General features: G+C 50.0%; 1 protein-coding gene across 1 annotated transcript in view; it reads right to left on the bottom strand.

Annotated features, from left to right (window-relative positions):
* Ago2 (argonaute RISC catalytic component 2) overlaps positions 1-26,721 on the bottom strand; it is an 80,659-nt gene that overhangs the window by 24,292 nt on the left and 29,646 nt on the right. Inside the window, exons 2-8 of the mRNA XM_059248121.1 lie at positions 20,963-21,158; positions 12,032-12,152; positions 7,614-7,795; positions 5,480-5,616; positions 3,992-4,126; positions 3,405-3,492; positions 1,426-1,573 (exon numbers count right to left, since the gene is read on the bottom strand). Coding sequence (XP_059104104.1) covers positions 1,426-1,573; positions 3,405-3,492; positions 3,992-4,126; positions 5,480-5,616; positions 7,614-7,795; positions 12,032-12,152; positions 20,963-21,158 — 1,007 coding nt within the window. The remainder of the gene's footprint in view (positions 1-1,425; positions 1,574-3,404; positions 3,493-3,991; positions 4,127-5,479; positions 5,617-7,613; positions 7,796-12,031; positions 12,153-20,962; positions 21,159-26,721) is intronic.

Genomic DNA, 26,721 nt, shown 5'->3' with positions numbered 1-26,721 from the left:
AAGCCAGAGTCCTGGCCAGTGGTAGGGCTGCTCCATAGCCTACCACTCACAACAGGACTTCTGAGTAAACCTGGCCTGACAGACCTGTGTCCTTCAGCTTTGGTGGCACTGCTGGTCACAGAGGCCGGGGACACTGGTGCCAATCTAGAGTTCTGGATTTGAGCTGGGCAAAGAGAGGGGCTCACATCTGTTCTGCTGGCTAATTTGATGTCAATTTGACCCAAGCTATAGGCATCTGATGGGAGGGAACCTCAACTGAGAAACTGCTTCCCTAAGATGGGGTTGTAGCCTGTACCCCCCACCCCCACCCCCAAAAGTAACAGCCTACACAGGAAACCATCGAAGAGAACTCTTAACAATCATGCTAAGGATGCTGAAGGGCAGCTCTCCACACCTGAGGGCTTCTGGCGGGGTGCAGGTAGGGAAGGACTCAAGTTTTCTCTAGGGGCTGGCCACGGGGAGTTTGACCACAAGTAGACAGGCAATACAAAATGGAGTTGTATTTTGTTTTTTCCTTTTCTTTGGGGGAGGGGCACAAGGGTGAGAGGCAGATCTGGGAAGACCAGGAAGTGAATGTGATCTGGGCACATGATATGAAATTCCCAAATAATCAATAAAAATATTACGCGGGGGGGGGGGGGTGTCGGGTCATAGGGGTATTTTCTTAATTAGTGATTGGTGTGGGAGGGTCCAGCCTATTGTGGTTGATGTCACCCTGGGCTGGTGGTCCTGGGCTCCATAAGAAAGCAGGCTGAACAAGCCAGTTAGCAGCACACCTCCATGGCCTCTGTCTCAGCTCCTACCTCTAGATTCCTGCCCAGATTGAGTGTCTGCCCTGACTTTCTTAGCTGATTAACAGTGATGTGGAAGAGTGTGTGAAATAAACCCCTTCTACCCCAAGTTGCTCTTGGTCATGGTGTTTTATAACAGCAACAGAAAGCCTAAGGAAGACACCCATCATCCCAGGGCTCACAAGGCTGAGGCAGGTGGGATCTCTGAGGTGGGGGCTAGCCTGGTCTACATTGAGAACTGCAGGCCAGCCAGGGCTACACAGTGAGAGCCTAAGAAAGGGGGCTGGCGGGAGGTGGTGGTGCATGCATTTAATCCCAGCACTCGGAAGGCAGAGCTAGGCAGATCTCTGTGAGTTCGAGGACAGCCTGGTCTACAGAGCGAGATCCAGGACAGGTACCACAGAGAAACTCTGTCTTGAAATAAACCAAAAGAAAAAAAAAAAAAAAGAAAGAGGGTTGGGGTGGGGTGGTGGGGATTCCCACCAAGCCGCTGATCTTATGGCATTTTGGGGGGAGGGGTACACAAAAGGGACAAATCTCAACAATTCCATGAATTGTCCGAGTCCTAGAGCACCAGTGAGGCTGGGCTGGATTGGGGCTTCTCCCCAGCTGAGGGTGTAGTGCAGAGACTTGCCTCCAAGGGAAGGTAGGTGTGTTTCTGCTCTTGTCCAACTTGTAAACACGGGAGGTGGGGGTAGCGCAGAACCAGCTTGTGCCTGTCCTTGAAGTACTGGGCTACTGTGCATTCCACTGTCTGCCCACTCTCCTGCTGCAGCGGGAACCTGCGGAAAGACTTAACTCAGGCAAGAACCTCCCAGGCTCCCTGGACCCTGGAGCTCCAACACACCTCCCCAGGACCACGTCCCGCAACTCTCGGGCTGCCCATGACTGTTGGGAAACAGCAACCAGCCAGCCACACAGCTAAGAAACACACCAATCACAGTTTCTACTAAACAGTTCAGGACACAGGAACATGAATCCAGAAAGTCTCTTTCCCAGCAGACCGTGGTGACTCTAAGTAACTCCTACACCCAAAAGCTCCCAATGGCTAGAAGAAACTGGAACCTTCCATGATAAGAGAACGGTGGTCTCAGATCTAGGGCCTCCCTGCAGGACTGAGGCAAGAGGAGGTGACCAAGACATAAATAGGGGAGGTGAGTTATGAGTCACATGATGGGAGATAACAGCTCCCAGGTGGGACAGGCCACGAGGCCCAGCCTTCCTGAGCTGACTCTTCCAGGGTAATCTGTCACCTCTTGTTCAATGGGCAGGTGACAGGACACAGATCCAGTCCATCAGACCCTGCTGTTCCATGAAGACCGGGTACCCTAGCAACAGTCTGTTTTCTGGGAATGAACCAAGCCAACAAGTTCTCACTAGGAACAACAGACCCAGAGCAAGGTACGGTCTCTAAACTTGTCACGTTTCTCCAAAACACAGTCAATTGTATGCGTGCCACCAGGCAAACGACAGGATGACTGGACATTAGTTAAGAGACACTGTGTCAGCCCTGGCAACTGCCTCAGCCAGCAATGCTAGTCAGCTGTGCCATGGGTCAGAATGGTGCCCACAGGTGTCCCTGCTCCTCCAAGACCTAAGGTCACATCCTCCACTCCCCTGCGCATATGGGATTTCTGTGTTGGAATTCATATGCTTGTTTTTAAAAGATTTATTTATTCATTTTTATGTATATGTCTGCACACCAGAATAGGGTATGTGCTCCCATGGGACCACAATTATAGATGATTGTGAGCTGCCACGTGGTATTAGGAATTGAACCCAGGACCCCTGGAAGAACAGCCAGTATTCTTAACCACTGATCCATCTCTCTATGCTCCCTGCCCCCCAATTTTTTCCCCTAAATTATTTTGCTGGCCATGTGGCACATGCCTTAAATCCTAGCACCCGGTAAGCAGAGCCATCTTGGTGAGTGGCTCCAAGCCAACCTGGTGTATGTATTGAATCCCTGCCTAAAACAAAACAAAACAAAACAAAACGGGAGCTGGAGAGATGTCTCATAGGTCAAGAGCACTGGCTGCTCTTGCAGAGGACCCAGGTTTGACTCCCAGCACCCATACAGTAACTTCTTTTCCAGGGGATCAGATGCCTCCTCTGATCCCCATGGGGACCAGGTACACACACGGTGAACAGACATACATGCAGGTAAACCATTCATACAATAAAAATGAAGATATAAATTTAAAAACAAAAGCAAAAAATCCCAACTTATTATATTTTAAACTCTGTGTGTGTGTGTGTGTGTGTGTGTGTGTGTGTGTGTGTGTGTGCGCGCGTGTGGATTTGTGCATGTGGGGATGTCGGTACCAGGGCAGTACCAGAGGGCACTGCAGCTGGAGCTACACGTGGTTCTGAGCTGCCCTACATGGGTGCTGGGAACTGAACTCGGGTTCTCTGAAAGAGTAAGACATGCTCTTAACTACTGAGGCATTTTTCTAGCCCCTGGGGTTCACTTTGTAGAGTGGAGAGTAAGTAAATGAGCCACAAAAGTAGCTACTAGCATTTTAAGAACACAGATAAATCCTTGCAGGACAGTCCTATGACTTCCAGTGTGCCTGAGTTTGGAAGGAGGGACGGCCATTTTAGCTGCCTTACGTTTGGTGACTGGCCGGCCGACGGGTCACATTGCAGACACGGTACTTCCTCTTCATCTGACCACAGTGCGTTATCTCCACCTTTAGACCTGGTGACAGATAGCAGGAGTCAGAGCTACTCTTGTCTTGCATCTACAGTTCAAGCCCAACTCTGGAATTTTCACACATGGCAGCTTTGGCCACATCTAAAGCCATGGGGTTCTAGAGCTGAGGAGTAAGAAATGCGGCTATCCTCAGGATGCCATGGCTGGATCCATCTTGTCCAGAGATGCCTTCTGCCAGCAAAATTCAGCATAGTAAGACTTGGGTGTCACCACTACCCCTCTTTAAGGGTGATTCTAGTCCAAACATTTGTAGCTCAGACAGATATCCCAGCTGCTCCCACCCGCGTGGTTGTGCTCATTCGAGTCATGGGCCCCTCCGTGCACGAGTTCCAACTATCTATCTCAGAGCCAGTGTGCATTGTGGCTCACTCTTCCCACAGCTCCCGCCTCCCTCATCAGAGTGGAACAAGAACCCCATCCATGCATAGGCAGGGACCTCAGAGGGGGCCCTCACCCCGAGCCTGTCTGCTGGGTGGTTCCTTACCTTTAATTTCTTTGGTAAACTTCACCCTTTGGGAATCTGTCAGAGGTTTTTGTTGTTCTTCAATACTTTTAAAATCCAAAACTTCACAAACAAACTCGATCACTGGCTGTGCCTTGTAAAATGCTGTCGCTGATACTGTGTACAGGAAAAGCAAGAGACAGACAAGAACGTTTGATGGAGGCATCTAGAATAACACATGTGTCTAATTAGTTGCAGCTCATGAGGCCTGGCCTTAGTTTCTCCTTTATGGGACTCCCCTTGGCCCTTTGTGATGAGAAAACCAATGTCCACTACGCCCAGAGCTCCACACCCCAAGTAGGGACTGACCAAGGAGATTCCATTCTAGTCTCTAGCCACAGGCAATGGTAAGAGATTGGCTGAGTCTGAAGAAGTCATCCAAAGAATTACTGTGGTCTTGAACAAGTCTAGCCTGACAGAAGACAGCCAGTAGGCTTTTCTGGCCTCCTCCTGTAAGAGGCATTTCTGAGGTTTTCCATTCATGCAATTCATTTGCAATCAGTGTGCCCCTGAGCAAGACGTGACCTGGGGCCTTCCTGGAGCTACTGCCAGAACTATCTCTGGCAGACGGAAGTGGGATCAAGCACAAAGCATGACTCAGACTCTCCTGAAGCAGAGGGGGAAGCACGGGAGTTACAATGTCCCCCCAAAAGCTCTTGTGGACCCCATCACTGAAAGCTAACTGGATCGTGGGGGCTCTGAACCAACCAATGGATTGATGGACTCACAATCGTATGGCATTTCTGGGAGGCTGTATGTAAAACCTCAGCTGGAGGTCCTGACTGGAGAAGCAGACTGCTGGGGGTGCGCCTTCAGGAATGCACTCATCCCTGGACCTTTTCTATCTGCCTCCTTCCCAGCCACCGTGAGATGAGACAGATGAGCAGCTATGCTGTGTCACACTCTACAGTTTTGTTTGGCTTCAGAATGACAACACCAGCTTACTGCGGGCTGAGTCCTCTGAAACCTTGAGCCAATCTTTACTACTTTAAATGGGTTTCTTCTAGGTACCTGTCACAGCAGTGACAGTTCTAATACACCATCAAAGCTGGAGGACCAATGGACAGTGGCCATCCATTGGCGCCTAATGGGACCCTTCTCAGTGTAAACGACAACTTGAGTAATCAGGAAACACGGAGGGAAAGTGAGGGGCGTGGCCCCAACCCCACACCTGGGGTGTTCTAGTAGGTGCAAAGGGCCTGGCAGAGGCAGCTCCCCAGGCTGGTCAAGGGTCCCTGGGAATGGAATACTCCAAGGGCTCTGATACCCAACTATGAACCACCTCAGACATCAAAGAGATGATTGACACAGGCCGGCAACACACCAACATCTCAGGCTTCACCGGAGGCTAGAGATGGTTATGAGAAGCCTTCCTAAGGTCTGGCCTCCTCTGCATGTTTTCAAGTCTCCACCCCATGTAATGGAGGCTGCGTGGGCCCCGTTCACCCTGCAGGGAAGCCCTGGGCTTACCATCAATGTTCAGCATCATTTTCCAAAGAGAAGGTCGGACGGACTGGTGGAAGCCAAACCACACTTCTCGGCCCCCACCCAGGGGGTTAGAACAGCCTTCAGATGCAGTGAAGAAGGAACGGCCAACTGGGGTGTACCTGCCAGGGAGACAAGCCCTCTCCTAATCAGATGGCATCAGTCAGGAAGTGCCGGGCTGGCTCCCTGCCTCTCCTCCAGTCATCCCTGCAGGCACACCTACACTCAGAGACCACTCACTCATGCTCAATATACGGAGTTGTAGTCTGTGTTCACGCAGCGTAAGCGGTAGCCCTGTAGACTTATACCATCAGATGTTTAAACACATTAGCTGATGGAGGTGCAAGGGGACCCCTCTCAAGGCTCAGTGTCAGTGTGAGACAAGATCCACCGTGGTTCTAGCTCAGACTCACTGTTCCACACTTCAAGGGTGCCTTCCTTATGAATCTCTCCAAAGGACAAGAGTTAATCTGGGAACAGGCTCTGCCTACAGCCGCGGCCTTAAGACTCATGCAGAACACAGGCTCTAGCTGGTCTTTCCATTCTCTTTCCTCCTCCTTATTTTCATCTTACATTGCACATAGCTGGGCAGATCCTTTCGAGTCTTCCTAGTCGAGGGCTGTGCTATGGATGCAGGAGCAGCTTAACACTAACACGGGTGGAAACCCAACAGCCACCAGGCCGAGGCAGCTGGAGCAGGTCAGCCCTAAGTCCCAGAGCTGCCTCTTCCCTGTGTGGCTGTGGACCGCATGGAGCCGTCTACGCTGGCACCCGTTCCCTACTCATCATAGCTCCTTTCAATGACAGGCAGGAAGGAGGCTGTGGAGAGCTCACTGCTTCTGGAGCCTGCAGGCCAGTTACGCACACAGACCTGAGCTAGAGCCCACCCACCTGCTGTGGACACTCTCTCCAGTGTCCCCTACAGACTACTAGACACGTGGCACGTGGCACCACTCAGGATGCCAAAGGGAAGAGATGGTGTTGGGCTGCGGTACAGGTGGCGCTGTTTGTTAATGAAGTAATGGCGCATGCCCATCTCCCATCTCCCTTTCTGACTGTGCTTATTAATCCTGTGCGTGCTGACAGTCTCCTGACTGTAAAAATCAGTGTAGACTATCCAAAAGAACTCAGAAGAAAGGACCCGTAGGAATTCCTGCCACTCAATGTGGCCGGTGAGAAGGCTCAGAGGGTAAGGGTGTTTGTCGCCAAGCCTGATGACCTGAGTTCCATCCTCAGGACTCACACGGTAGGAAAAGGGAACTGACTCCTACCAAGTTGTCCTCTGACCTTCACACACAGGTGGCATGCCCACACACAATAAAATAAATACTGCTTTGTTTTTAAACCATAGATGAGATTTTGTTAATCACTATTCCAGGCTACTTCTGTGCCTACCTGCCTCCCTTCCACCAACAGTTCTTAGGAGTGGCAGGCAGGCCAGGGCCCTGCCAAGAGTGACATCTGGCCCTGGGAGGTAGTCTCCTCTAGGCCTAAAGTGTGTAGCTAGGGAGCCAAAGGAAGACCCAATCTTCTCCAGAGCATAGAGGGGTCAGTCCCAGGGCCCAACACTGAGCTTGCTTTCTGCTGCTTACTTCTGACCTCCCAGCTCCATTCCCACCGCTCTAAGGTGCTACTGTGTGCTTAGTGTGAGAGCCAAGTTTGGATGTGGCTCCCTGGCCTTGGTCCCATGTACCAGTCAGTGCAACACTGTCTGGCCACTGGGAAAATGGCAAGCCACAGAAATGATCCCCACCCCCTGCTAGGTGTGGCAAAGGGTGATCCTCTAATGAAATAGGATGATGCCTCTGTTGCTGGCCGCGGTCATAAAAGCTGCAGAGGAGTCTCCCAAGGATGGCCGTCCAGGTGCTGATCTGGACTCTGCACAGGGCTTGGTGAGCTCAAAGCCAGGGAGGTGAACCTTGTGCCCTCAGGCAAGGTCACTGGTGATAACTCTAACACTACCCTCTTCCATCTCAGACTGTTTGCCCCAGAGATCACATGTCTGGCCATCACCACTGGTTCCACTGGCTCCTCCCTTGCTTGGTTAAGATCTCAATCTTTCTGAGAACACTGAGCTTCAGCTCATGGCCCTTTCTCCCCTCCCAGCTGATGTCCTCACCTCATGGATGGCAAGTGCCTCATGACAACGTCCAGGGCCTGGATCGTCTCAAAAGGGACGCTGGGCAGCCGCCCCGAAAGTGCATCGTGTAACGCCTGCAAGCTCACGCACGACACCCACTTGATGGACACCTTGAAGATACGATCTTTGCCTTCTCCTGGCAGCGTGACCTCCAGTTCCACCTGCCAAACCAACGCACAAAGGTCATTTCCTCCCAAAACGCACAAGAAATTCAATTTTTAACTTTATGTTTTTTGAGTAGGTGCAGGGATGTGCATGTGTGGAGGAGGCCAGAGGTCTCCATTAGGTGTCTTCCTCAACTGCTTGCCACTTTTTACCAACTGAGTGGTAAAAATTTTATTCACTTTTAACAAATGTGCAATCACATAGCTGTGTGAGGCCGGTGGCCAGCATACTGGACAGTGATCAAAAACACACTCACATTAACCCTCAGCACATAGGACACTCGTGACGCCCCCAACATGGCCACTTTTCTCCTGTAACACTTGTTCAATCTACTCAAAACTTAATGTCCACTGTGGGATCACCACTGTGATCCATGCCTACCACAGTGCATCGTGACTATGGTCCACAAACCACTCAGGGAAGGAGCAAAGTGGCTTTGTTATCTGTTGTTGACATGTCCCGTGTTCTTGGAATGCTTTATCCTTTAGTACCGACACTTCCAGCAAGGAGACTGGTTCACCACATCTTCTATGCATCACCAGACACTGGGCTGGCAAACAGCCCAAGGCCCTGGGGCCAGGAAAGGGCAGAGAGGGGACTGGACTTTGGGCTGGCCTACTGCCACTACTCAGAGGGAAACACACCCCAGATGTGTGTTCAGAAGTGTGGTTGGTACATCACACGGTACCAACCTGGGTAGGGAAGACAGCGAGCTGGTTATAGACCCAACCTCTGAAAACACTGATATTTACTGAGCCATGCAGCTCTTGTTTGGACATCCTTGCAAGAAGGAAGGAGTCAAATTGAGAACAAAAAGAAGTGTATTTTGGTACAGCACACCACTAAGAAACAAAGAGGGGAGAGAGCTGCACCCTGACACAAAGAAACAGTGTTTGGGGAGGTTGTGAACACACAGAAGCAGCTGTGTCTTAAGGTTTCCCTGTCCTCAGCTGCAGGGCCACCTACCCCCATCCCCATAGAAGGAGTGACAGCACCAGCAGGTGTCTGGTGTCACAACCACTGTGCTGGCCAGGCTGCAGGGACAGCTGCAGGGCTTGGTGCCATGCATCCTTTCCTGATGAGGACGTGCAGGTCATATCCTGTTTCGATGTGCCCAGGGAGCTGCCATCTAAAGGCTTTCTGGGAAAGCCTGTGCTGGGTAGGTTTTTTTGGTCTTGTTTTTGGTCAATTTGACACAAACAGAATCACCTGGGAATAGGGAACCTCAGTTGAGGAAATTGCCTTTAACAGATTGGCCTGTGAGCATTTTCTTCATGTAGGAGGGACCCGCCCACTTTGAGTGGACCTGCCCCTGGGCATGTAGTCCTGGGTTGTATAAAAAAAACCCAAGCTGAGCACGCCAGTGATTGATGTTCTCTCATGGTGTCAACTTCAGTCTCTGCTTCCAAGCTCCTGCCTTGGCTATTCTCAACAATGTTTGAGAGACAAGGCTCCTGCCTTGGCTTCTCTCAATAATATTTGAACTTTAAGTCAAATAACTCCCTCCCCCAAGTTCCTTTTGTTTTTATCACAGCAACAGAAATTGAACAAGAATAGAAACTAGTGTCAGGCCAGGAGGTGGTAGTGAATGCCTTTAATCCCAGCACTTGGGAGACAGAGTTAGGCAGATCTCTGTGAGTTCGAGGCCAGCCTGGTCTATAGAGCAAGTTCCAGGACAGTTAAGGCTACACAGAGAAATCCTGCCTCGAAAAAACAAAAAGAAAAAAGAAAAAGAAAAAGAAAAAGAAAAAGAAAAAGAAACTGGTATCAGAAGTGGGGTGTTGCTGGGATAGACCTGACCATGTTGTTCTTTTGGAAGGTGGTTGGAAATGCTCAGAGCCTAGTGAGCTGTTGTTATGGGATCTTGGAAGCTAAGAATGTTGTGAGTAGTGCAGACAAGGGAAGCCTGCCTTGGGAAGCTTCAGGGAGAAACAAAGACTATCAAAGCCATCGGTGTGACGTATTTGAATTAAGAATCTGTGTTAGTGAAACTTTTCGTGCTTTATTGAAACAATTAATATGGGAGGGTTCAGCACACTGTGGACAATGTCACAATAAGTAGGTAGTCATGGGTTGTATAAGAAAATGAGTTGCCGGGTGGTGGTGGCGGCGCATGCCTTTTATCCCAGCACTTGGGAGGCAGAGGCAGAGGCAGGCAGATCTCAGTGAGTTAGAGGCCAGCCTGTGCTACAAAGCGAGTTCCAAGACATCCAGGACTGTTACACAGAGAAACCCGATATTGGAAAACCAAAAAAAAAAAAAAAAAGTAAGTTGAGCAAGCCATGGGGAGCAAGTCAGTAGGCATGATTTTTCCATGGTCTCTGTTTCAGTTCCTGCTTTTCCTTCTTCCCCTGCCTTTCCTGGTGATGGATTATGATCAGGACATGTGAGCCAAGTAAACCCTTCCCCCTCCAAGTTTTCTTGGTCATGGTGTTTATCAGCAGCAACAGAAAGTCAACCAGAACAGTGGTCCTTCAAAACTGGATCTCAGCTATAACTTCCATCTAGGAAGGGGACACTCAACTCGCCCCGGCCCAGGAGGTAGCAGTCAGAAGCTATACACATGGAGGCAGCCGGCAAAAGAAGTCATTGGCTGGACACAGAGCCAATGTAAACAGAGATGAGGACTTCAGTCCCAAAGTTAGAGCAACCGCTATGTAACTTCCCAGCTCTGTCCCATCTCAAAGTGAGCCCACGGGCTTGGTGGACACAAGTATTCTCAGCCCCGAGGAGTTGCTTTCATGACATGGGCTGGCAGTGAGGTGAACACCAATGGAGAAGTGAGAAGAGATCTGGAGAGGGCTGCTCATCGGGCAGGGGATGTGATGTGGACACTGGTATGTACCCACACCAGGCATTACGTCCCCACTGAGCCACTAAGTGAACGCTGAGCTAATGGACAAGGAGAGTCCTTTCTTCCTACAGATGACAAAAAAAGAAAAAGGCCACAAAGACAAAGCTTTGCTGGTAGGAAAAGAGAGGAAAACTAGTTTTCATTGGCCCCTGTGCTAGCTGAAAGGCTCCCAAGCTCTCTGGGACTCCAGATACTCTATGTGCAGGCTAGTGCAAACAGACAAGAACTGTATCCACCATCCCTGCCCGGTGCTCATATGTCTTGGGCAGTGGACTGGAGCTCTTCAAACCTTTCTACTTGTACTACACTGTGGGACCAGAGGAGCACACAGAGCCCGCAGACCCGTAATGAAAGCCCACACTGCGTCTGAGACCCCGAGATGCAACACACACACACACACACACACAGGAAGTGGGGCAGCCTACCCCGGCTGCTCCAGTCTGCACTGGAGAGGTAGTTGGCTTGGCAGGGGAAGCGGCCTGTTTCACGTCCTATTACTAGGAAAGGCATACCCACACCTATTTCCACCCCAGCCTGGGCTGGTAACGCCTGTGACTGTGCATCTACATCTGAGCAGCGGAGACGCCCCACCCCTCCTTCAGGAGGGCTCTCCTCAGGCTCCTCCTAGCGTCTAATTATAAATTTGTACCAACAAAACTGTGAATAAACTCCTTATGCTTTTCTTTCTTATAGAGCTTTCAACAAAAACAAATGTGCAAATTAAACACAAAAAACCTTAAGATCAATAAATCTCAAATTCACAGCATGTTAATTTGCCAGGGAGAGCCTGCTCAGCTCATTCACACTCAGTCCTGGGATTCCCTCCAACTCAGAACCCTACGCCCATCATCCTACCCTGGAGTGGCAGCGACAACCCACGTGCCACTGGTGACTGGGAAAAGCGAGATCAGAACATGACACACAGAGCTGTGTAGTCATTGGCCCTCTCCCTGCCCTCACATAGTACCTTCCTGTCGGCGTGGTGACACAGAGCAGAAGCCACCAGGTACGGAGACTGCCTGGCCCCACTGGGGATACAGACAGGCACAGAAGAGCCAAGGAACTTGGTCACTTAGCAACACAACCATTTTCAGACCTGCAGAAAATGTGCCTGTTCCTTCATACTCAGATGTATCAGAGTCTGGGTAGAAGCTTTATTACTTTTTAAATAAAGCCAAGATAAAGATAAAAATAATAAGGGAAGGTAACCATTTTCTATGGCCACCTCACCAGCTTGACTCACGCCCCTCCTCCTCCTCCTCCCTGCAGAGGAGGCCGCTGCAGCACATTGCCAGTAAGACACACACACACACACACACACACACACACACACACACACACACACAGTTGGACTGGACCCCAGCACTTGTGGCCTCACCTTGTCCCTGCCGATTGGAAGGGGCATGGCAGTGTACAGATTCTTCCTTCCATCAAACACTGGCTTCCGGTCCCCGAAGATCTGGGTCTTAAAGTGCTGGACCATGTGCTCCACTATTTCCCTGAAACAGAGAGAGAATTCAGGAAAATGTCAATGAAGTCGAGGAGGCGGCACAGGGGCTGGCATCTGTCTGATACAAACTAGCTTGAAGCCACTTTAGGAGACTAGGGCTTCTGCTGCCATGTGGCGTTCCATCCCGTGAGGGAAATCAGCCAAGAACCTAAAGTGGGCTTACCTCATTTTCCTGGTCACACAAGTGAGTTACACAGGACAGATGTGGATGCTACCGTAACCTCAGAGTACCAGGTACACTGAAGGGTAGCCATTGGAATTTCTGTCCTAAAGTTGTAGACTGGACACCCATACCTCTATTGGGAGGCTGAGTGTCCGCCATAGTCCATAGACCACATTTTCTGGTACACCAAAGGCACCACCACACTTGTAGCAGTCACTGGCGTTAAGTACAACCCAACATCTTACCAAATGAAATCCCTCACTCACCCTTCCCCAAGTCAAGCAGAGACATCTAGGAGGAAGCCCTGGGCTGAACACCAGGTATACACTAGGTTCCGGACCTCACCGAGCTGTTAAGGTGAACACAAGGATACCAGCAGCCAGCCACGGGGCCTTCTCCTTGCGGATGGGGAAGAACTCACTCCACCTCTTGAGAACCTACGGGTCACACTACCATTGGTGTTTCATATGCAGGGACACCGAGGCAGAGTCACAGAGAGCAAGGGGCAGTGGTAAGAGCCACCAAGGCCTCTCTCCTGCATCCTACTTCCTAAACCCCAGGATCTGCTGGGCAGTAACCGTGCTGGCTGTTGACTTCTGTTACAGTTCTGGAAGGTTCTTTAAAAAACAAGCAAACAGACCAACACAAACCCGCATACTTTGGTTCATCTCTAATTATGCAGGTTTTATGTGACTGCATCCTTACTGTGACAAACAGCCAAGTCTGCTCAGCCTGCTGCCCAGCCCAGCCTTCCCAGGAGGAGCCTGGCTATGAACAATCCAAGCTTTTACACAAACACAGACCCATCAACATTTTTAAAATTGTTCTTGTATTTTATCTTGTTTTTTTTTTTGATACAAAGATTTCTGTTTTATTTTGAATTACATGTATTGTGTGTGGGTGTGTGTATGGAAGTGCAGCGCCCACGGAGGCCAGAGAATTCCCTGGAGCGGGAGCTACAGGTAGTTGACAGTTACTTGATGTGGGTGTTGGGAAATTCACCGATCCTCCTGCCGTAGCCTCCCATGCTCATTGTGTTTTCACACTTAGATATCTGGGGCCTGAGGTTGTCCTATTACATGCCTTAAGAACTATGTCCTTATCATGTGTCCTTATTACTATGTCCAACAAAACCACATCACCTATTAATGTAGCTCCCATCAAGCCATAACACGTGGGGGAGCCACTGATCACGCTTCCCGTGCCTGTTAAGGTTGGCACTCTCTATCCCTTTGAGATACTCACTTAAAACTAAAATATCAGGCCAGGGGGCATATATTTTTACCTTAATATATGTACCCAATGGCCCAACTTCTAAAAACCTCAAAAGCAGTCTATACCACAGGAGGGAAGGGACATGAATGAGCAGGTACTCCCCTGAAGTAACTATATTTTGGGCTAGTCTAGCCTTATGCTCATGCAGCATGGGGCCTAGCTCTTTCCCGAGGGCTGGCTGTATGGGACTCTTATTAGGGTAGGCAGGACTGAGCTGGAGGGACATAGGGCACTGCTAGAGACTGAGGCACACAGGACTCACCATGGTGTCGAAGCACTAACATACCTTGAGCCATTACAGAGCCTCAAGGCTGGGCCCACCTTGGCTTTCACACAGACTGCTGTGCTTCGAACAGTGGGAAAGGGATGGGGACAGGGGCAGGGTGGGGGCAGCAAGGAAAAGTTATGCCCAGGACACGGGGAAAGCGTGAAATCAGCACCCAGCTGCCTGCCCGCTGAGTTCACTGCCAAGCTGTCCTGCTGCGCTCTTCCCCACTAGGGATGGGAGTGGCATCCTAGGGACACAGAATCACCACGGCAAGCACAAAATACTGAGGAGATCCCACAATTGTTTTACACCACTTTGACCATCATAATCTTGAGATTGGACTCATTTAAGGAATACCACAATTAACAGCAAAATGGAGAACATTAAAGGTTTGCATATTTAACCAGCCAGAAGCTCTCCCAGTAATTTGCAAGCCTGGTGGGCTGGCCCTGGCCTCAGTCTGTAGTTCCCAGCCCCCTCAAGTTGCTGAGCAACTGAGCTGACGCAGTTCAAACCATGGCAACCTCGGCTTCTTCCAGACCTGACGCTGACAGGTCACGTGACCACTGCTAGCCACAGGCTGGTGCCTGGTGCAAGCCTGAGCCACGCCTCCTTTCAGAAAGGGTTTCCTGCAGGCTGTGGATGGCATGACAGGAGCCTCGCGGGAACCACAAAGCCCAGACAACACAACTGCCTTTTCCCACCCGCATTCCAGGCTGGAGCGTGTGCGCTACAGCACGGAGACCCAGAGGTTTCTGTCCCAAGAAGCTAGCAAGCAAGCCCATACACCCACTTATCAATCTTCACTGAGACAAAATAAAAGACCTGGAAAGACCCTCAGCACTGACAGCTGCTCAGCCCAGCTGGGCCTGTGGCTTTTATGCAGAAACATACTTGTCACAGGAGCACATTAACAGGATCTCATCTGATATTCAACATACTCTAGGCACATTGTTCAGCAGGTCAGATAACAGAGTCCTAAGACAATCATTCTCCCCAACAGCTGTGACAGGAGAAGGTGCGCCAGCAAAGGGTACTTTCTTCACCAGGTACCAGCACCCCCTGGGACACCAGTCAGTAACTCAGATTACAGCTCTCCCATGATGCACTTGGCTTTGGATTTAGCCTCTTGCCTTAAAATGTGCACAGGAGACAGGAGGCAGCTGCTTGAGGATTGGGATGACTGAAGGATGGGAACGGGCTAAGGTAGGCTTCTCATTCATTTGGGCATCCTGGCCCTGGAGCAGTTTCCAAACCACAGCCCAGGAGATCGGTAGAATCCAGAACTGAGGTGGAGATTTCTAGGCCAGAAAAGATAGCGACTGGATTGATTCCCTCAACACACTGTACACTGCATCCTATAAATGGGCCAAAATCACAGCCTGGGTATGGAATTCAGCAGCAAAGATGGCATACAGCGTAAGAGAGATCCTATGACAAAATCTCAAGGAAAGGAAACTCAACAATGAGTGAGCCAGAGGGACTGTCCACAAGCACAAACGCAACGCTTACTGACGTCACAACAGACCAAAAGCAGTCTTCAAGGGGCCAGGGAGATGGCTCCATCAGAGATGTGTTTGCCTATGCTGGGAGAAGCAAAGACAGCTGCATTCTGGGAACTCACAGGCCGGCCGGCCCGGTCTAATCTGTAAGCTTCAGGTCCAAGTGACAGACCCTGACTCAGAAACAAGGGCAACACAGGAGGAATAACACACAAGGGTGACCTCTGGCACACGTGCACGCGCGTGTGCACACACATACACACACACACACACACACACACACACACACATCTCTCTACCTTCAGTCAAAGCATTTTGCTTCTTAGATCACAGCCCCGACCTGAAGTAGATGTCCTTGGCCTAGTATGAGTAGAGCAGCCACTCTGAAGGAAGGGGAGAAAGTGGCTTCGAGAAACCAAGGCCAGTTGTCCACACATCACAAAAGGCCGAGATTCAAGTCCAAGAAACATGAATCCCATGAAAATTACACATGGGCACACTGTAGTCATATAATGGAAAAGCAATATTAAAAAGAAGAGGGACTGGACGGGGGTGGTGCACACCTTTAATCCCAGCACTCGGGAGGCAGAGGCAGGCGGATCTCTGTGAGTTCAAGGCCAGCCTGGGCTATACAAAGAAACCCTCTCAAAAGACAGGGGGGTGGGGGGAAAGAGGGGCTATCTGTTAGCTCAGAGGTTGAGAGCACTGGTTGCTCTTGTAGAGAATCCAGGATCAATTCCCAACACCTACATGGCAATATGGCAGTTGACTGTCCCAGGGGACATGTCCTGCTTCTGGCCTCTGCCGGTCGTAGGCATGCAGGTGGTATGCAAATATACAAACAACACACCCATACCCATAAATAAAATTAACTTAAAAACATTAAGAAAAAAAAAGATTACATGTGAACTATTGTGAACAGCTTTTTTTTTTCTTTTTTCTTTTGTGGGTATGTTTGAGAGAGAGACTCTCACTCGTTAACCCTGGTCTAGAACCTGTTATGTAGACCAGTCTAGTCTTGAACTTAGGAGACAGGCCTGCCTCTACCTCCCGAGTGTTGAGGTTAAAGGCATGCACCACCCAGCTTGACCTCACAAACAGAGGCAGTTCAATTCCGGGAGCCTACACAACGGGAACAGAGAGCCAGCTCTTTGTCTCCAAGTTGTGTCGGGAGCGCCGTGTGCACACTGTAGGATGAACACTCTCTGTCACAAGCACATACGGAACATAAATGCATGTAATAAAACGTTTAGATTAAAAGCTGGGTTGGCAAAACGGTTCAGTGGGTCAAGGTGCCCGCTGGCAAGTCTTAAATCCTGAGCAGCAGCCCTGAAAACCACATAAAGACACAACTCTAGGGTGGGCAGTGGTGGCGCACGCCTTTAATCCCAGCACTCAGGTTGAGGCAGGTGGATCTCTGTGAGTTTGAGGCCAACCTGGTCTATACAGAGAGCTTCAGGTCAGTCAAAGCTACATAGTAAAATTCTGTCTCAAAAAAACCAAAAACCAAAAACACCCACATTTAGGGCCGGGGAAATGGTTCAGTGGGTGAAGGTGCTTGCTGCCACATTTGAGAGCCTGAGTTCCATCCCTGGGTCCCACATAGTGAAGGAGAGATACAACTCACAAAGGCTAACCTCCGTGCATGCGTTCTCACACACGCATGTGCGAGCGCGCACACAGAGAGACAACGAATAAATGTAGTTTTTAAGTATTTTAAAGACAAAAAGGTGCAACAATTACAGACAGTACCTATTAACAGGGCTTCAGAATACATGAAGCACGAGCTGAAGAGACCACTGGCAGAGAAGCAAAGTCCACATCATATTTGTATGAGAAAAAAAGGACTGTAAAGGATTGGACTAAAACTGTCTGTCACCTCTGCCCAGGACCAGAGCACACTGCCCCCACCACGGGGAATGTTTCTCAAGACGGACTCGTGGCTGGGCTGCACACCTTTGAACCCAGCGCTCCTCTAACTAAACAAAAACCACAAGTGAGACCAACTCAGAGGAGAGGCTCTATGCAAAGACACTGCAGAAGCCAAGGGTTGACTCTGACCCTGCGAGCAGAGACCGGGCAGGGGGAAGAATGCAGATCAGAGAAAACTGGAGTGCGGTGGTCACCAAAGCCAAAGGCTTGCTTGTTCTGGGCAAAGAACTGAAGTTAACGGCAACCCCCTGGTTAGAAGAAAACACAGAAATGTAAAATACTCAGCCTGAAATGGGCTCCATACAGGGCCCACAGACACCAAAGAATGAGATGGGAACCTGGCAGAGTGGTGCACGCCTTTGAGATCCCAGCACTCTGGAGGCAGAGGCAGGCAGATCTGTGTGAGTTCGAGGCCAGCCTTGTCTAGACAAGAGCCTGTTTTTCAAAAAAAAAAAAAAAAAAAAAAGTATGCACAAACATATACACACACATACCCCACACACAACACACACAACACCTCATATTGTGAACATCTCTCTGCAGGAAAATCCAGTAACTTTGATGACATGTGTAGACTCTTTGAAAACACAAACTACCCAAGTATGTACAAAATGAAACAGAAAAAAGGGAGTATCCTGATATCTGAAGGGAAAAAAAAAAATCAAGCTATATGAAACAATTCCTACAAACACAGTTTCTAGCCCAAACTAGCTCATTTCAATGGAGGTATTTAATGGTAGAATTACAGAAATCTTACATTTTTTTCCTCCAGTCTATATGTGTATGAGGTTGTGTGTGGAGTCAGAGGGCACCTTCCACCTTGAGACAGGCTCTTGTTTGCTGACTAGGCCAGGCTAGCCTCTCCTGTTTTCTCCTCCCATCTCATCATAGGAGCACTGGGATTACAGCCACAAGCTACCTGTCCAGCTTCTCGTGGGCTCTGGGCTTCAAACTCAAAAGCTTATATGCCTGCTCAACAAGCGCTCTCCTCACCTATCCATCTCCCCATCCCCGGGCCTTACACTTTGCTCTTACAGTGTACAAAGAAGGAACATTTTGCCACTTTCTCAATTAAGTGCTACACAACCCTGACATAGAAATAGAACAAAAGACAATCATAGATCTGCGTCCCACAGAAACAAACTCAAACCAGTCCTATATAGAAAGAATACACCAGGATTCTCAGAGATGCATGGCTCGCTTAGAAACCACAACTCATGTTAGCATGAAAAAATGACAAGATATGACCAACAACCAACTCAGCAGTGACAGAATTCAGCTGATTGCTGGAGACTAGTCTCAGAAGAGGATAAGAGCTCTCGCTGTGAAATCCCACATCTAATATCACATCCTAAAGATGAAGAACTGACTGTTTCCCAATTAAAATCAGAGACAGAACGAGGGTGGTCTCTGCATTGCCCACACTCAATATCCAGCCGGCTTTCCTCACACTGCATTAAGGATGCAATAAGACGCATTGTCAGACATAAGATGCACTGTTAAAGTTGGGGCTGGAGAAATGCTCAGTGGTTAAGAGCACTTGTTCTTGTGGAGGACCGACCAGGTTTGGTTCTCAGCATCCACCTGATGACTCCCAACCACCTGTTACTTGAGTTCCAGGGGATCTTATTCCTTCTGGTCTTCACAGGCACCACATGCACATGGTACACATAAAATACATGTAGGCAAAACACTCAAATACATACAAATTGTTAAATGAATTAACATTCACATTCACATAACATTCACCATTAAAAGTGTAAATTCAATGATTCAGTGAGTTGGAATTTGGACACCCATCCCACCATTTAAGTGTGATGCATGTCTATCATCCCCAAATAAGCCTCTGTACTCCTTGGCTGTCACTCTGCATCTGGAAAATGACATTTTAAAAAGCTAGCTACAAAAGCAAAGAATATAACAGTTTAGATTCAAAATGGTAGCAATTTAGAATTCCAAAGGGCTTTCTGGTAAAAAATCAATTGGCTTTTTTCTTCCCCCTGCTTATTATTCTCTTGGGTTTTTGTTTGTTGTTTGAAGCAAAGATCTAGATTTGGAAAAACAAACTCAGAGAATTGAGCAGTGTGAGGTTCCAGCCTCGACTGAGCGCTGGCCTAGCATGTGCACCATAAACAAGACCAGCTGGTGAATTATTGGCCTAAAGAGAGACCAAAGCAGGTACCAAAACCTCCATGTGCACGGCTGACTGACCCTCCCTTTCAAAGGCACTGTGATAAATAGACAGGAACAGAAAAGCCTCTTCAATACCTCACCTCAGGCTGCACACAAAACCAGTTCAGGATGAAGCACAGATCTGAACACAAAAGCCCAAACAGTAGTTCTTCCAAAGAAAACAGGATCTTTATGACCTCTGTTGATACAAACCTTGTAGACAGGACCCTTGTCATTTCTGAAAGCTTACAAACTGGACTTCAACTAAACTTGGAAGTTCTACTCATTAAAAGGCTCTATCTTAAAAAACAAAACGCTAATACAAAAAGAAAGCGGATTTCAGACTGGAGGAGAATATTCCCAACAGAGACAGACCCCAGATCATGCAGAGGCAAAAGGACACCCTACTAATCAAGCCATCAGGGCAGAAGGTGTCAACACTCCTCATGAGGACAGAAAGACGTTCATCGACTGTGGGGCGGTGGGGGGAGGTAAAGCCACACACGGGAGCAGCCAGGACATCCAGGAGAGAATCAGAAATGGCCCAGATGCCGACAAGGTGTGGATAAGCCAAGCCGCTCTCCTTGACTCATTGATGGAAACAGAACATTGCAGCTACCTGGGAGAAGCCTGGCAGACACCAGGTAGTGAAACCCAGTCTCTCCCTGACCATTGTCGGGAAGGAAAGCCCATATCCGTTCACAACAGGAAGACATGGAAAAAGAGGGTGCTCCTTCATGGGAGCTTCATTCCTAACAGTCTAAGCCTAAACCACTCAAGCGTTAGCAGGAAGACAAAGAGGTAAATTGTCAAATACTCAACAAGGGCTAGGAGGTGGCTCAGTGGATAAACTGTTTGCCACACAAGCACGAGGACTATAGTTCAGGTCACTAAAACCCATGCAAATGCCAGCTAGTCATGGCAGCCACTGGTGGAGATGGGCAGCCACTGGTGGAGAAATGGGGGTTCCAGGACAAGTTAGACTAGCTGTAACAGAGAGCTCTGGATTTAAATGACTCCTTGGCTCCATGAGTAAGGTGGAGAGTGATCAAGGAAGCCGTTCAACGTCAACCTCAGGCATCCACATACACACGTATATACACATGGACATGTACCTGCCCGCCCCCTACATGCAGACACAATTCAATGCTAAACTCCTTAACGCTAAAAATAACTACTATAATAAACAGAACAACATGGGTGAATCTCAAGAAAATACTTGACCACAGATGTGAGGACCAACGGGTAAGATACCTTGTTGCATGGCCTCTGTGGGCAGGGCAGGCGAACTAACTAGAAGAAGGTGATGGGTTAACACTTGTTCAGACTTCTGGAGCAGGACATTAACAATGTAGGGGCTTCATTGTACTCAAAATACATCTCAATGCCAAAAGCATCGTAGCAGCTTCATGGGAAAGCGTCCGGAGACACACTGAAGACTGACAAGCACGTGTAAGTCAATCAGGTAAACAGATGGGCGGGATTACCTGTTCACTCTCCGTGGGCATTTCTCTGGTTTGATGTCCAATTCGTAGTGATAGATGTCAATTTTGGGGATGTCCATTTCAAAGAAGTTGGCCTGTAGTTTGATTGTTCTCCCAGAGGTGCCGAAGTCCGGCCGAGGTGGAGGCTTGAAGGCATATCCTGGGATGGGTGATGTCGACGGAGCAGGAGAAGCAAGAACTGGGAACAGTGAGGAGACATCAGACATCAGGGATGGCCGACTTGGACTTGTTCATCAGAATAACGGTGCACAGCCCAACCTTCCCACACCTCTGGATCCTGAGGCCCACACCTCTCCACATGCTCCACCTTGCTTTCCCAACTCATCCCAGAGGCCCCTGCCGGGGCGGGGGACGCAGCAGTGTGTCTGCCTCTGGCAGCTTGCTGGTCAGTGACCATGCCAAACCCTTCCCCACCAAGGTCCTCTCCTTGTTCTCCCAAATCACTAAGACAGGTTTTCTCTGCTGGGGACTTCCATCTCTCCTACAAGGCTCAGAGAGTTCACACTGTGGCCACAGCTAGACTCCCTTCGGCAAACTCCCACTCCATCAATGTGCCTGGGACCTAGCCCTCCCAGGAGGCTACACAGTGCGCCTTACTGTGTTCCCCAGCTAATCATGCACAGCCCCAGCACAGGGGCCTTGGGTGGGATTGGGGTGGGATCCCATCCCAGTTTCCAGGCATTCTCCCAGACACCTGGCCTGAATGTCATAGCATACACACCCTTCCTCTGTTCCCTTCCTCAAAACCACCTCTGTAGCTCTCCAGCATCTAGTCCACGTGCCCAGGTGTGTGACAGTGCCCAAGAACTTGGCCTTTCACACTTTAGTCCTACCCAGCCCACATAATAATGGTCAGGAGCCATCACCTAGGTGGACAGGACCCCGCACCCTCTCTCTTCAAACTCCGTTTCCTTTCATTCCCACCCCAGCATCAGTGTGTCACTCCGTGCTGCCATCACAAGGTCTGAGAGGCGCAGCAGAAGCCCACACACACCCAATGGACTCTCTGCCACTTCGCTAGGAAGCTGGGGCTCACACAAGCACGCCCATGCACGTGCATGCCAACCCCCCCAACCGCCCCAGCAGCATTCACAGCACCTGTGACATTTTCTGACTTCCATGGGCTGCACCGACTCACATAGGTACTCAAGGACTGGCTGGCTCTGGCCCTGGAAACCACGAGAACCTCATTCCGGCAATGGCCCATGTGACTTTTCCAGAAGTGGTGGGTTTTTTTGTTGTTGTTGTTTTGTTTTGTTTTTTAATGTGTATTGGTGTTTTGTCTGCATGTATGTCTGTGTGAGGGTGTTGGATCCCCTGAAACCGGGGTTACAGGCAGTTGTGAGCGGCCATGTGGGTGCTGGGAATTGAACTCTGGTCCTTTGGAAGAGCAGCCAGTACTCTTAACTGCTGAGCCATCTCTCCAGCCCCCAGAGGTAGTGTTTTAACACTAACCCAACCACCAACTTAGAGTGTGCTGGGGTGAACCCCTGGGCTAACTACTGGCCAGTGATGTGCAGTGAGTGGAGGTGGGGTGGGATCAGGTGTGCTGTGGTGACTCTGTGCTGCCTATGGGGAACTGGAGAAATGGAGCAGAATGAATTACCAGTGAGGGAAACAAGACCCACCAGACAAGACTTATCTGTGACACAAGTCAGAATTGTCAAGGCAAAGGTGTCCCCACTGCTGTTCAAATCCTTCTGTCTACTCTGCTTTGGATTCTGAAGACAGGTCTTGCTGTGTAGTCCTGACTGGCCTGGAACTCTCCAGATGGCAGAGGCTGGCCTCCAGCTCAAGCTCTTCTGCTTTTGTCTCTGGAGTACACGAACCAGTTACAGGCATGTACTGTGACACAGCTCTGGATGTAGCCGTGGCAAAGCGTCACACCAACTCCAACCCCAGGAGAGGACAAATCACACATTTAGGAGAAATACAACTATATATTTGTCTTATAAAAGATTACTTTTACTTTTTTTCATTCCAATGTCCTATTTCAAGAGATAAGCCGTCTGTGTTTTTAAAACTCCAGTTCCTACTGACAGAATATGCACACCACCAAGAACAGTACAGCCAGCCCTTCTTACTGTCTCAGGGCCTGGAAAAGCTTGCAAGACCCGGGCCTGCTCTCTTTCTGTTTGTTTTAGGAAAGCTAAAGTGCCGCTGAGCTGAGCTGAGCTGAGCTGAGCTGTGCCATCTGGAAGCAGTCAGGTCTCTCCTCTACAGTACTGCGACTTCAGAGGTGACATATTTACAGCTTTGAAAACAGGCACCCCTCCACCAGCCCCCTCTTATGGCCCTGACATGTTGGGGGCAGGCTGAGGACCAGGGGCACAAGAAAAACTGCTCTGGGCTGTTCTGAATGAGCGTCACCCAGCAGGAGGAAGTCAGTTTGCTTTCATTAGCTCAGCAGGACCCGGCCATCCTTCCCACCGCAGACCTTGACCAGGACACAGAATATCCAGATAAGCTCAACAAACCTGTCCCTTCCTTTCAGGTAAAAGGAGACTGAACAAAAACGGTCAACAGATGTGTGGTCCCTGCATTCAGGTGGTCTCCACTGGTTGAGAGGGAGCTTAGGACACAGGATCAGTTAAACCACAGTCAGGAAGCTCAGACACACTCACTGAGCGGGAGTCTTGGTTGGACAGACTCCAGTTTACAAAGGCAACCTAAGGCGCGTTCCTGGGGAGCAGAGGGCCCAGGGCACACCCTGTCACAGCTGATGCGGCCTCATCAAAGCATGTATTTACAGAGGTCTACTTCTCAGATCACCTGAAAGTCCCTCCCATCACACCGCCATGGGAACTAAGGAGCACCATCAACCAGCTGGGGCTCCAGGCAGAGTTAATAAAAGGAACGGGAAAACAGAAAGTGTGATTCCACAAGATACTTTTCCATTACTTCTGGAAAGAATGAAAATGCAGCCATTTCATAGAAAAGGCATGCAGAATATAAAAATCACATTTGGACCTTGCAAGTTCTCTGGCCTAGATGCCTTCCCAAGTACTGGGATCCCTCTTCGGAGACTCTGGTCCCTGGGAGACACCAGAGGCCTATTTTTATCACTCCTGGGGAGTCCCAAGTGCACACTGCCAAACAGGTGGGAGAATCAGACCCAAAGCTCTGGAGAGGAGCTGGGTCTGCATGAACACAGAGCAAAGCAGGAGGGGACGGCTGAGCTTGTGGGGCGCCGCCAGCTCTGGACCTGACAGGTAATGAGCCAAGATGGAAGAGCCGAAAAGGAGGCACACCCACACACCCTCACAATCGGCTGACACTAAGGATGCTGAGGTAAGTGAGGGAGAGCACCAAAGATTCCCTGCTGTGCCGGTCCTGCCCTCTCTCCAGCCTCCAGGCACAGTCCCCAGACACCTGCTGCCCTTCCTTTCAAACCCTGGCAGCACACACACACACACACAGAAAGAGAGACTCGTGCACACAGACACACATGCATACACACATGCACACACACACACACACACACACACACACACACACACACCATTCTGGCAGCCATTCTCCTAGGCTTGCTCTACTACATGTGTTTCCAGTTCTGTCCTCTCAGAAAATGCTTGGGACCGGGAAGAAAAATTCCATCTTACACCAGGAGTGTGTGGATCCTCATGGTTACAAGGGACCTGGGTAGCCCCAGGGAGGAGCAGTGTCACCCTTCAGCGCTTCAGTGATTATACCCTCAAGTTAGACATTGCTCACTGGACCGGGTTCCCCGGCAGGGAGACAGCGTGGTACCAGGGACAGGCAGGCACCAGTGTTTGCTGACTCGCTGGTCACTTAGCACATTTGTTTTAGAGCTCCATTTTTAGAGCCACATCACAAACAGCGAAAGGGAAACACAGAGCATGAGTAATCCACTTCCTGCATGAGCAACCGGGTCCAGAAGACCAAGAGATTCGGTGTTTGTGACAGATGCCAAAAGAGGCGCCTGTGAGCCAGCCTGCCGCAGTACAGGATGGCCTCAAAAGTCCCGGGAGAATCGGGCAATCTGCACTAGCATAGGCTTTGCGCAGGAAGGCAGAGGATGCTGGGACTCCTGCCCCCGGGCTACACACACACACACACACACACACACACACACACCCCTACACCTGCCAACAGAACCCCCTGGGCATAGGTATGCATATCCCCAGCCTTCCTCTAAGGGACAGTGCTGCATTCTGGGAGTGATTGCTATGCCTGCGTGCTCAGTTCAAGCACAAACACCAACCACAGACAGGGAACGGGGCACTAGGGGGCTGGAGAATGGGCTGGAGAATACAAGGTCACAGGAGGGTCCGGGAAGCAGCCTATAGGACTCCTACGTGAGGCTTGGAATGCCCTGGGTCCCCAGCACAAATCTGACCCAAGCTATCAGTGCTGGAAGGGCCTCAGTCTCCCACATTATGACTGACCAACAAAAAAAGCTGGACAGATGGTACAAGGGGAGAGCAATGGGGAGTAGTAGGTCCAGACCACATTCCCAGGGGTGTTCAGCAGGTGAGTGGCATCAGCCCAAGGGGCCTGCTGCTTCCACCCTCCTACCTGCTCTCAGGCAGGTTACCTAGCGCTGACAGCCCAGATTACCACCACACCGTCCACTCCATGCAGTGGGACGGGGGCACTGGATGGTGTTGGAACATCATCTACAACCCAGACCAGCACGGTTTAGTAAACAGTTCCTGGGTGAACTGGCTTCCTCAGGGGTGTGGCGTGGGGCAGCCCTGGGTGGAATGCCCAGCCCAATCCTCCCAGGGCAGTCAGGAAGTGGGTTGGAGACAAACTGTCCCTACCCAGGGAGCCCTGCTGCAGGATGGTGAGCTATGCCTGGCCACAAACCACTACCAAGGAAGGTCATGGTGCCTTCTGAAAAAAACCTATGCTCCCTCTCCTTACAGGCCTAGGGAGAGGAGGACCTGGCCACCCTGCACACTGCTCCTCACCTGGCCTGGCTCTCTGCACAGGAATTTTCTCAGCCAACAGCACATGTGGGGACTGAGTGAACGGGCCTTGTTTCTTTACTGTGCGGAGATGGGACAGAGTCACTGCTATCATATACTTTATTCTCTCCAACCTTGATAATAAAAAGTTACAGGAGATAGAGAAAGACAGAAAAAATGAAACTGCAGAGAACGACCCCACACAAGACAATCCCTGTTAAGAGCCTTCTAGGTACGCACGCACACACCAGCTAGACCTGACACGGTTTTTCCACCCCCTTCCTTCATTTAACATCACACTAGGCCCACAGCCCAGTCTCTGAACTACCTCAGTGCTTTCCAAAGTGCCTCTGGACCACCCAGAGACCGGGCCGACGCCCCGAGAGAACACGCCTCCATCTCCATCCTGGGACAGAAGCTAAGACCCACCGCAGGGGCTCACATAGCAGTCTCTGTCAGTGCTGGCCTTCCAGGTACACCTGTGTCCTCTTCAGGCTATAGCCTCTAGTCTACAGCTTCTCAGCTCCAAGGTAGACACCTCACTGAGCTCATCTGTGGCCCTGGCACCTCACAGCTTAGAAGCCCACCACTCCTGGATGGATGACACTTCCTGGCACCCAGAGTGTACCATGGACGCAAGGACTGGCCAGGTGCCAGAGGTTACAAGCACTCCATGGGTCCTCTCCAGCCCACCCTCACCCCAGCACATCACTTGCTTTTTTGTTGTGTTTTTTTTTTTTTTTTCTTGACAGGGTTTCTCTGTGTAGCCCTGGCTATCCTGAAACTACCTCTGCCTCCTGAGTGCTG

Source organism: Peromyscus eremicus, chromosome 20 (assembly GCF_949786415.1).
Source record: "Peromyscus eremicus chromosome 20, PerEre_H2_v1, whole genome shotgun sequence".
Classification (NCBI taxonomy): Eukaryota; Metazoa; Chordata; class Mammalia; order Rodentia; family Cricetidae; genus Peromyscus; species Peromyscus eremicus.
This window is presented reverse-complemented; position numbering and strand designations above follow the sequence as displayed.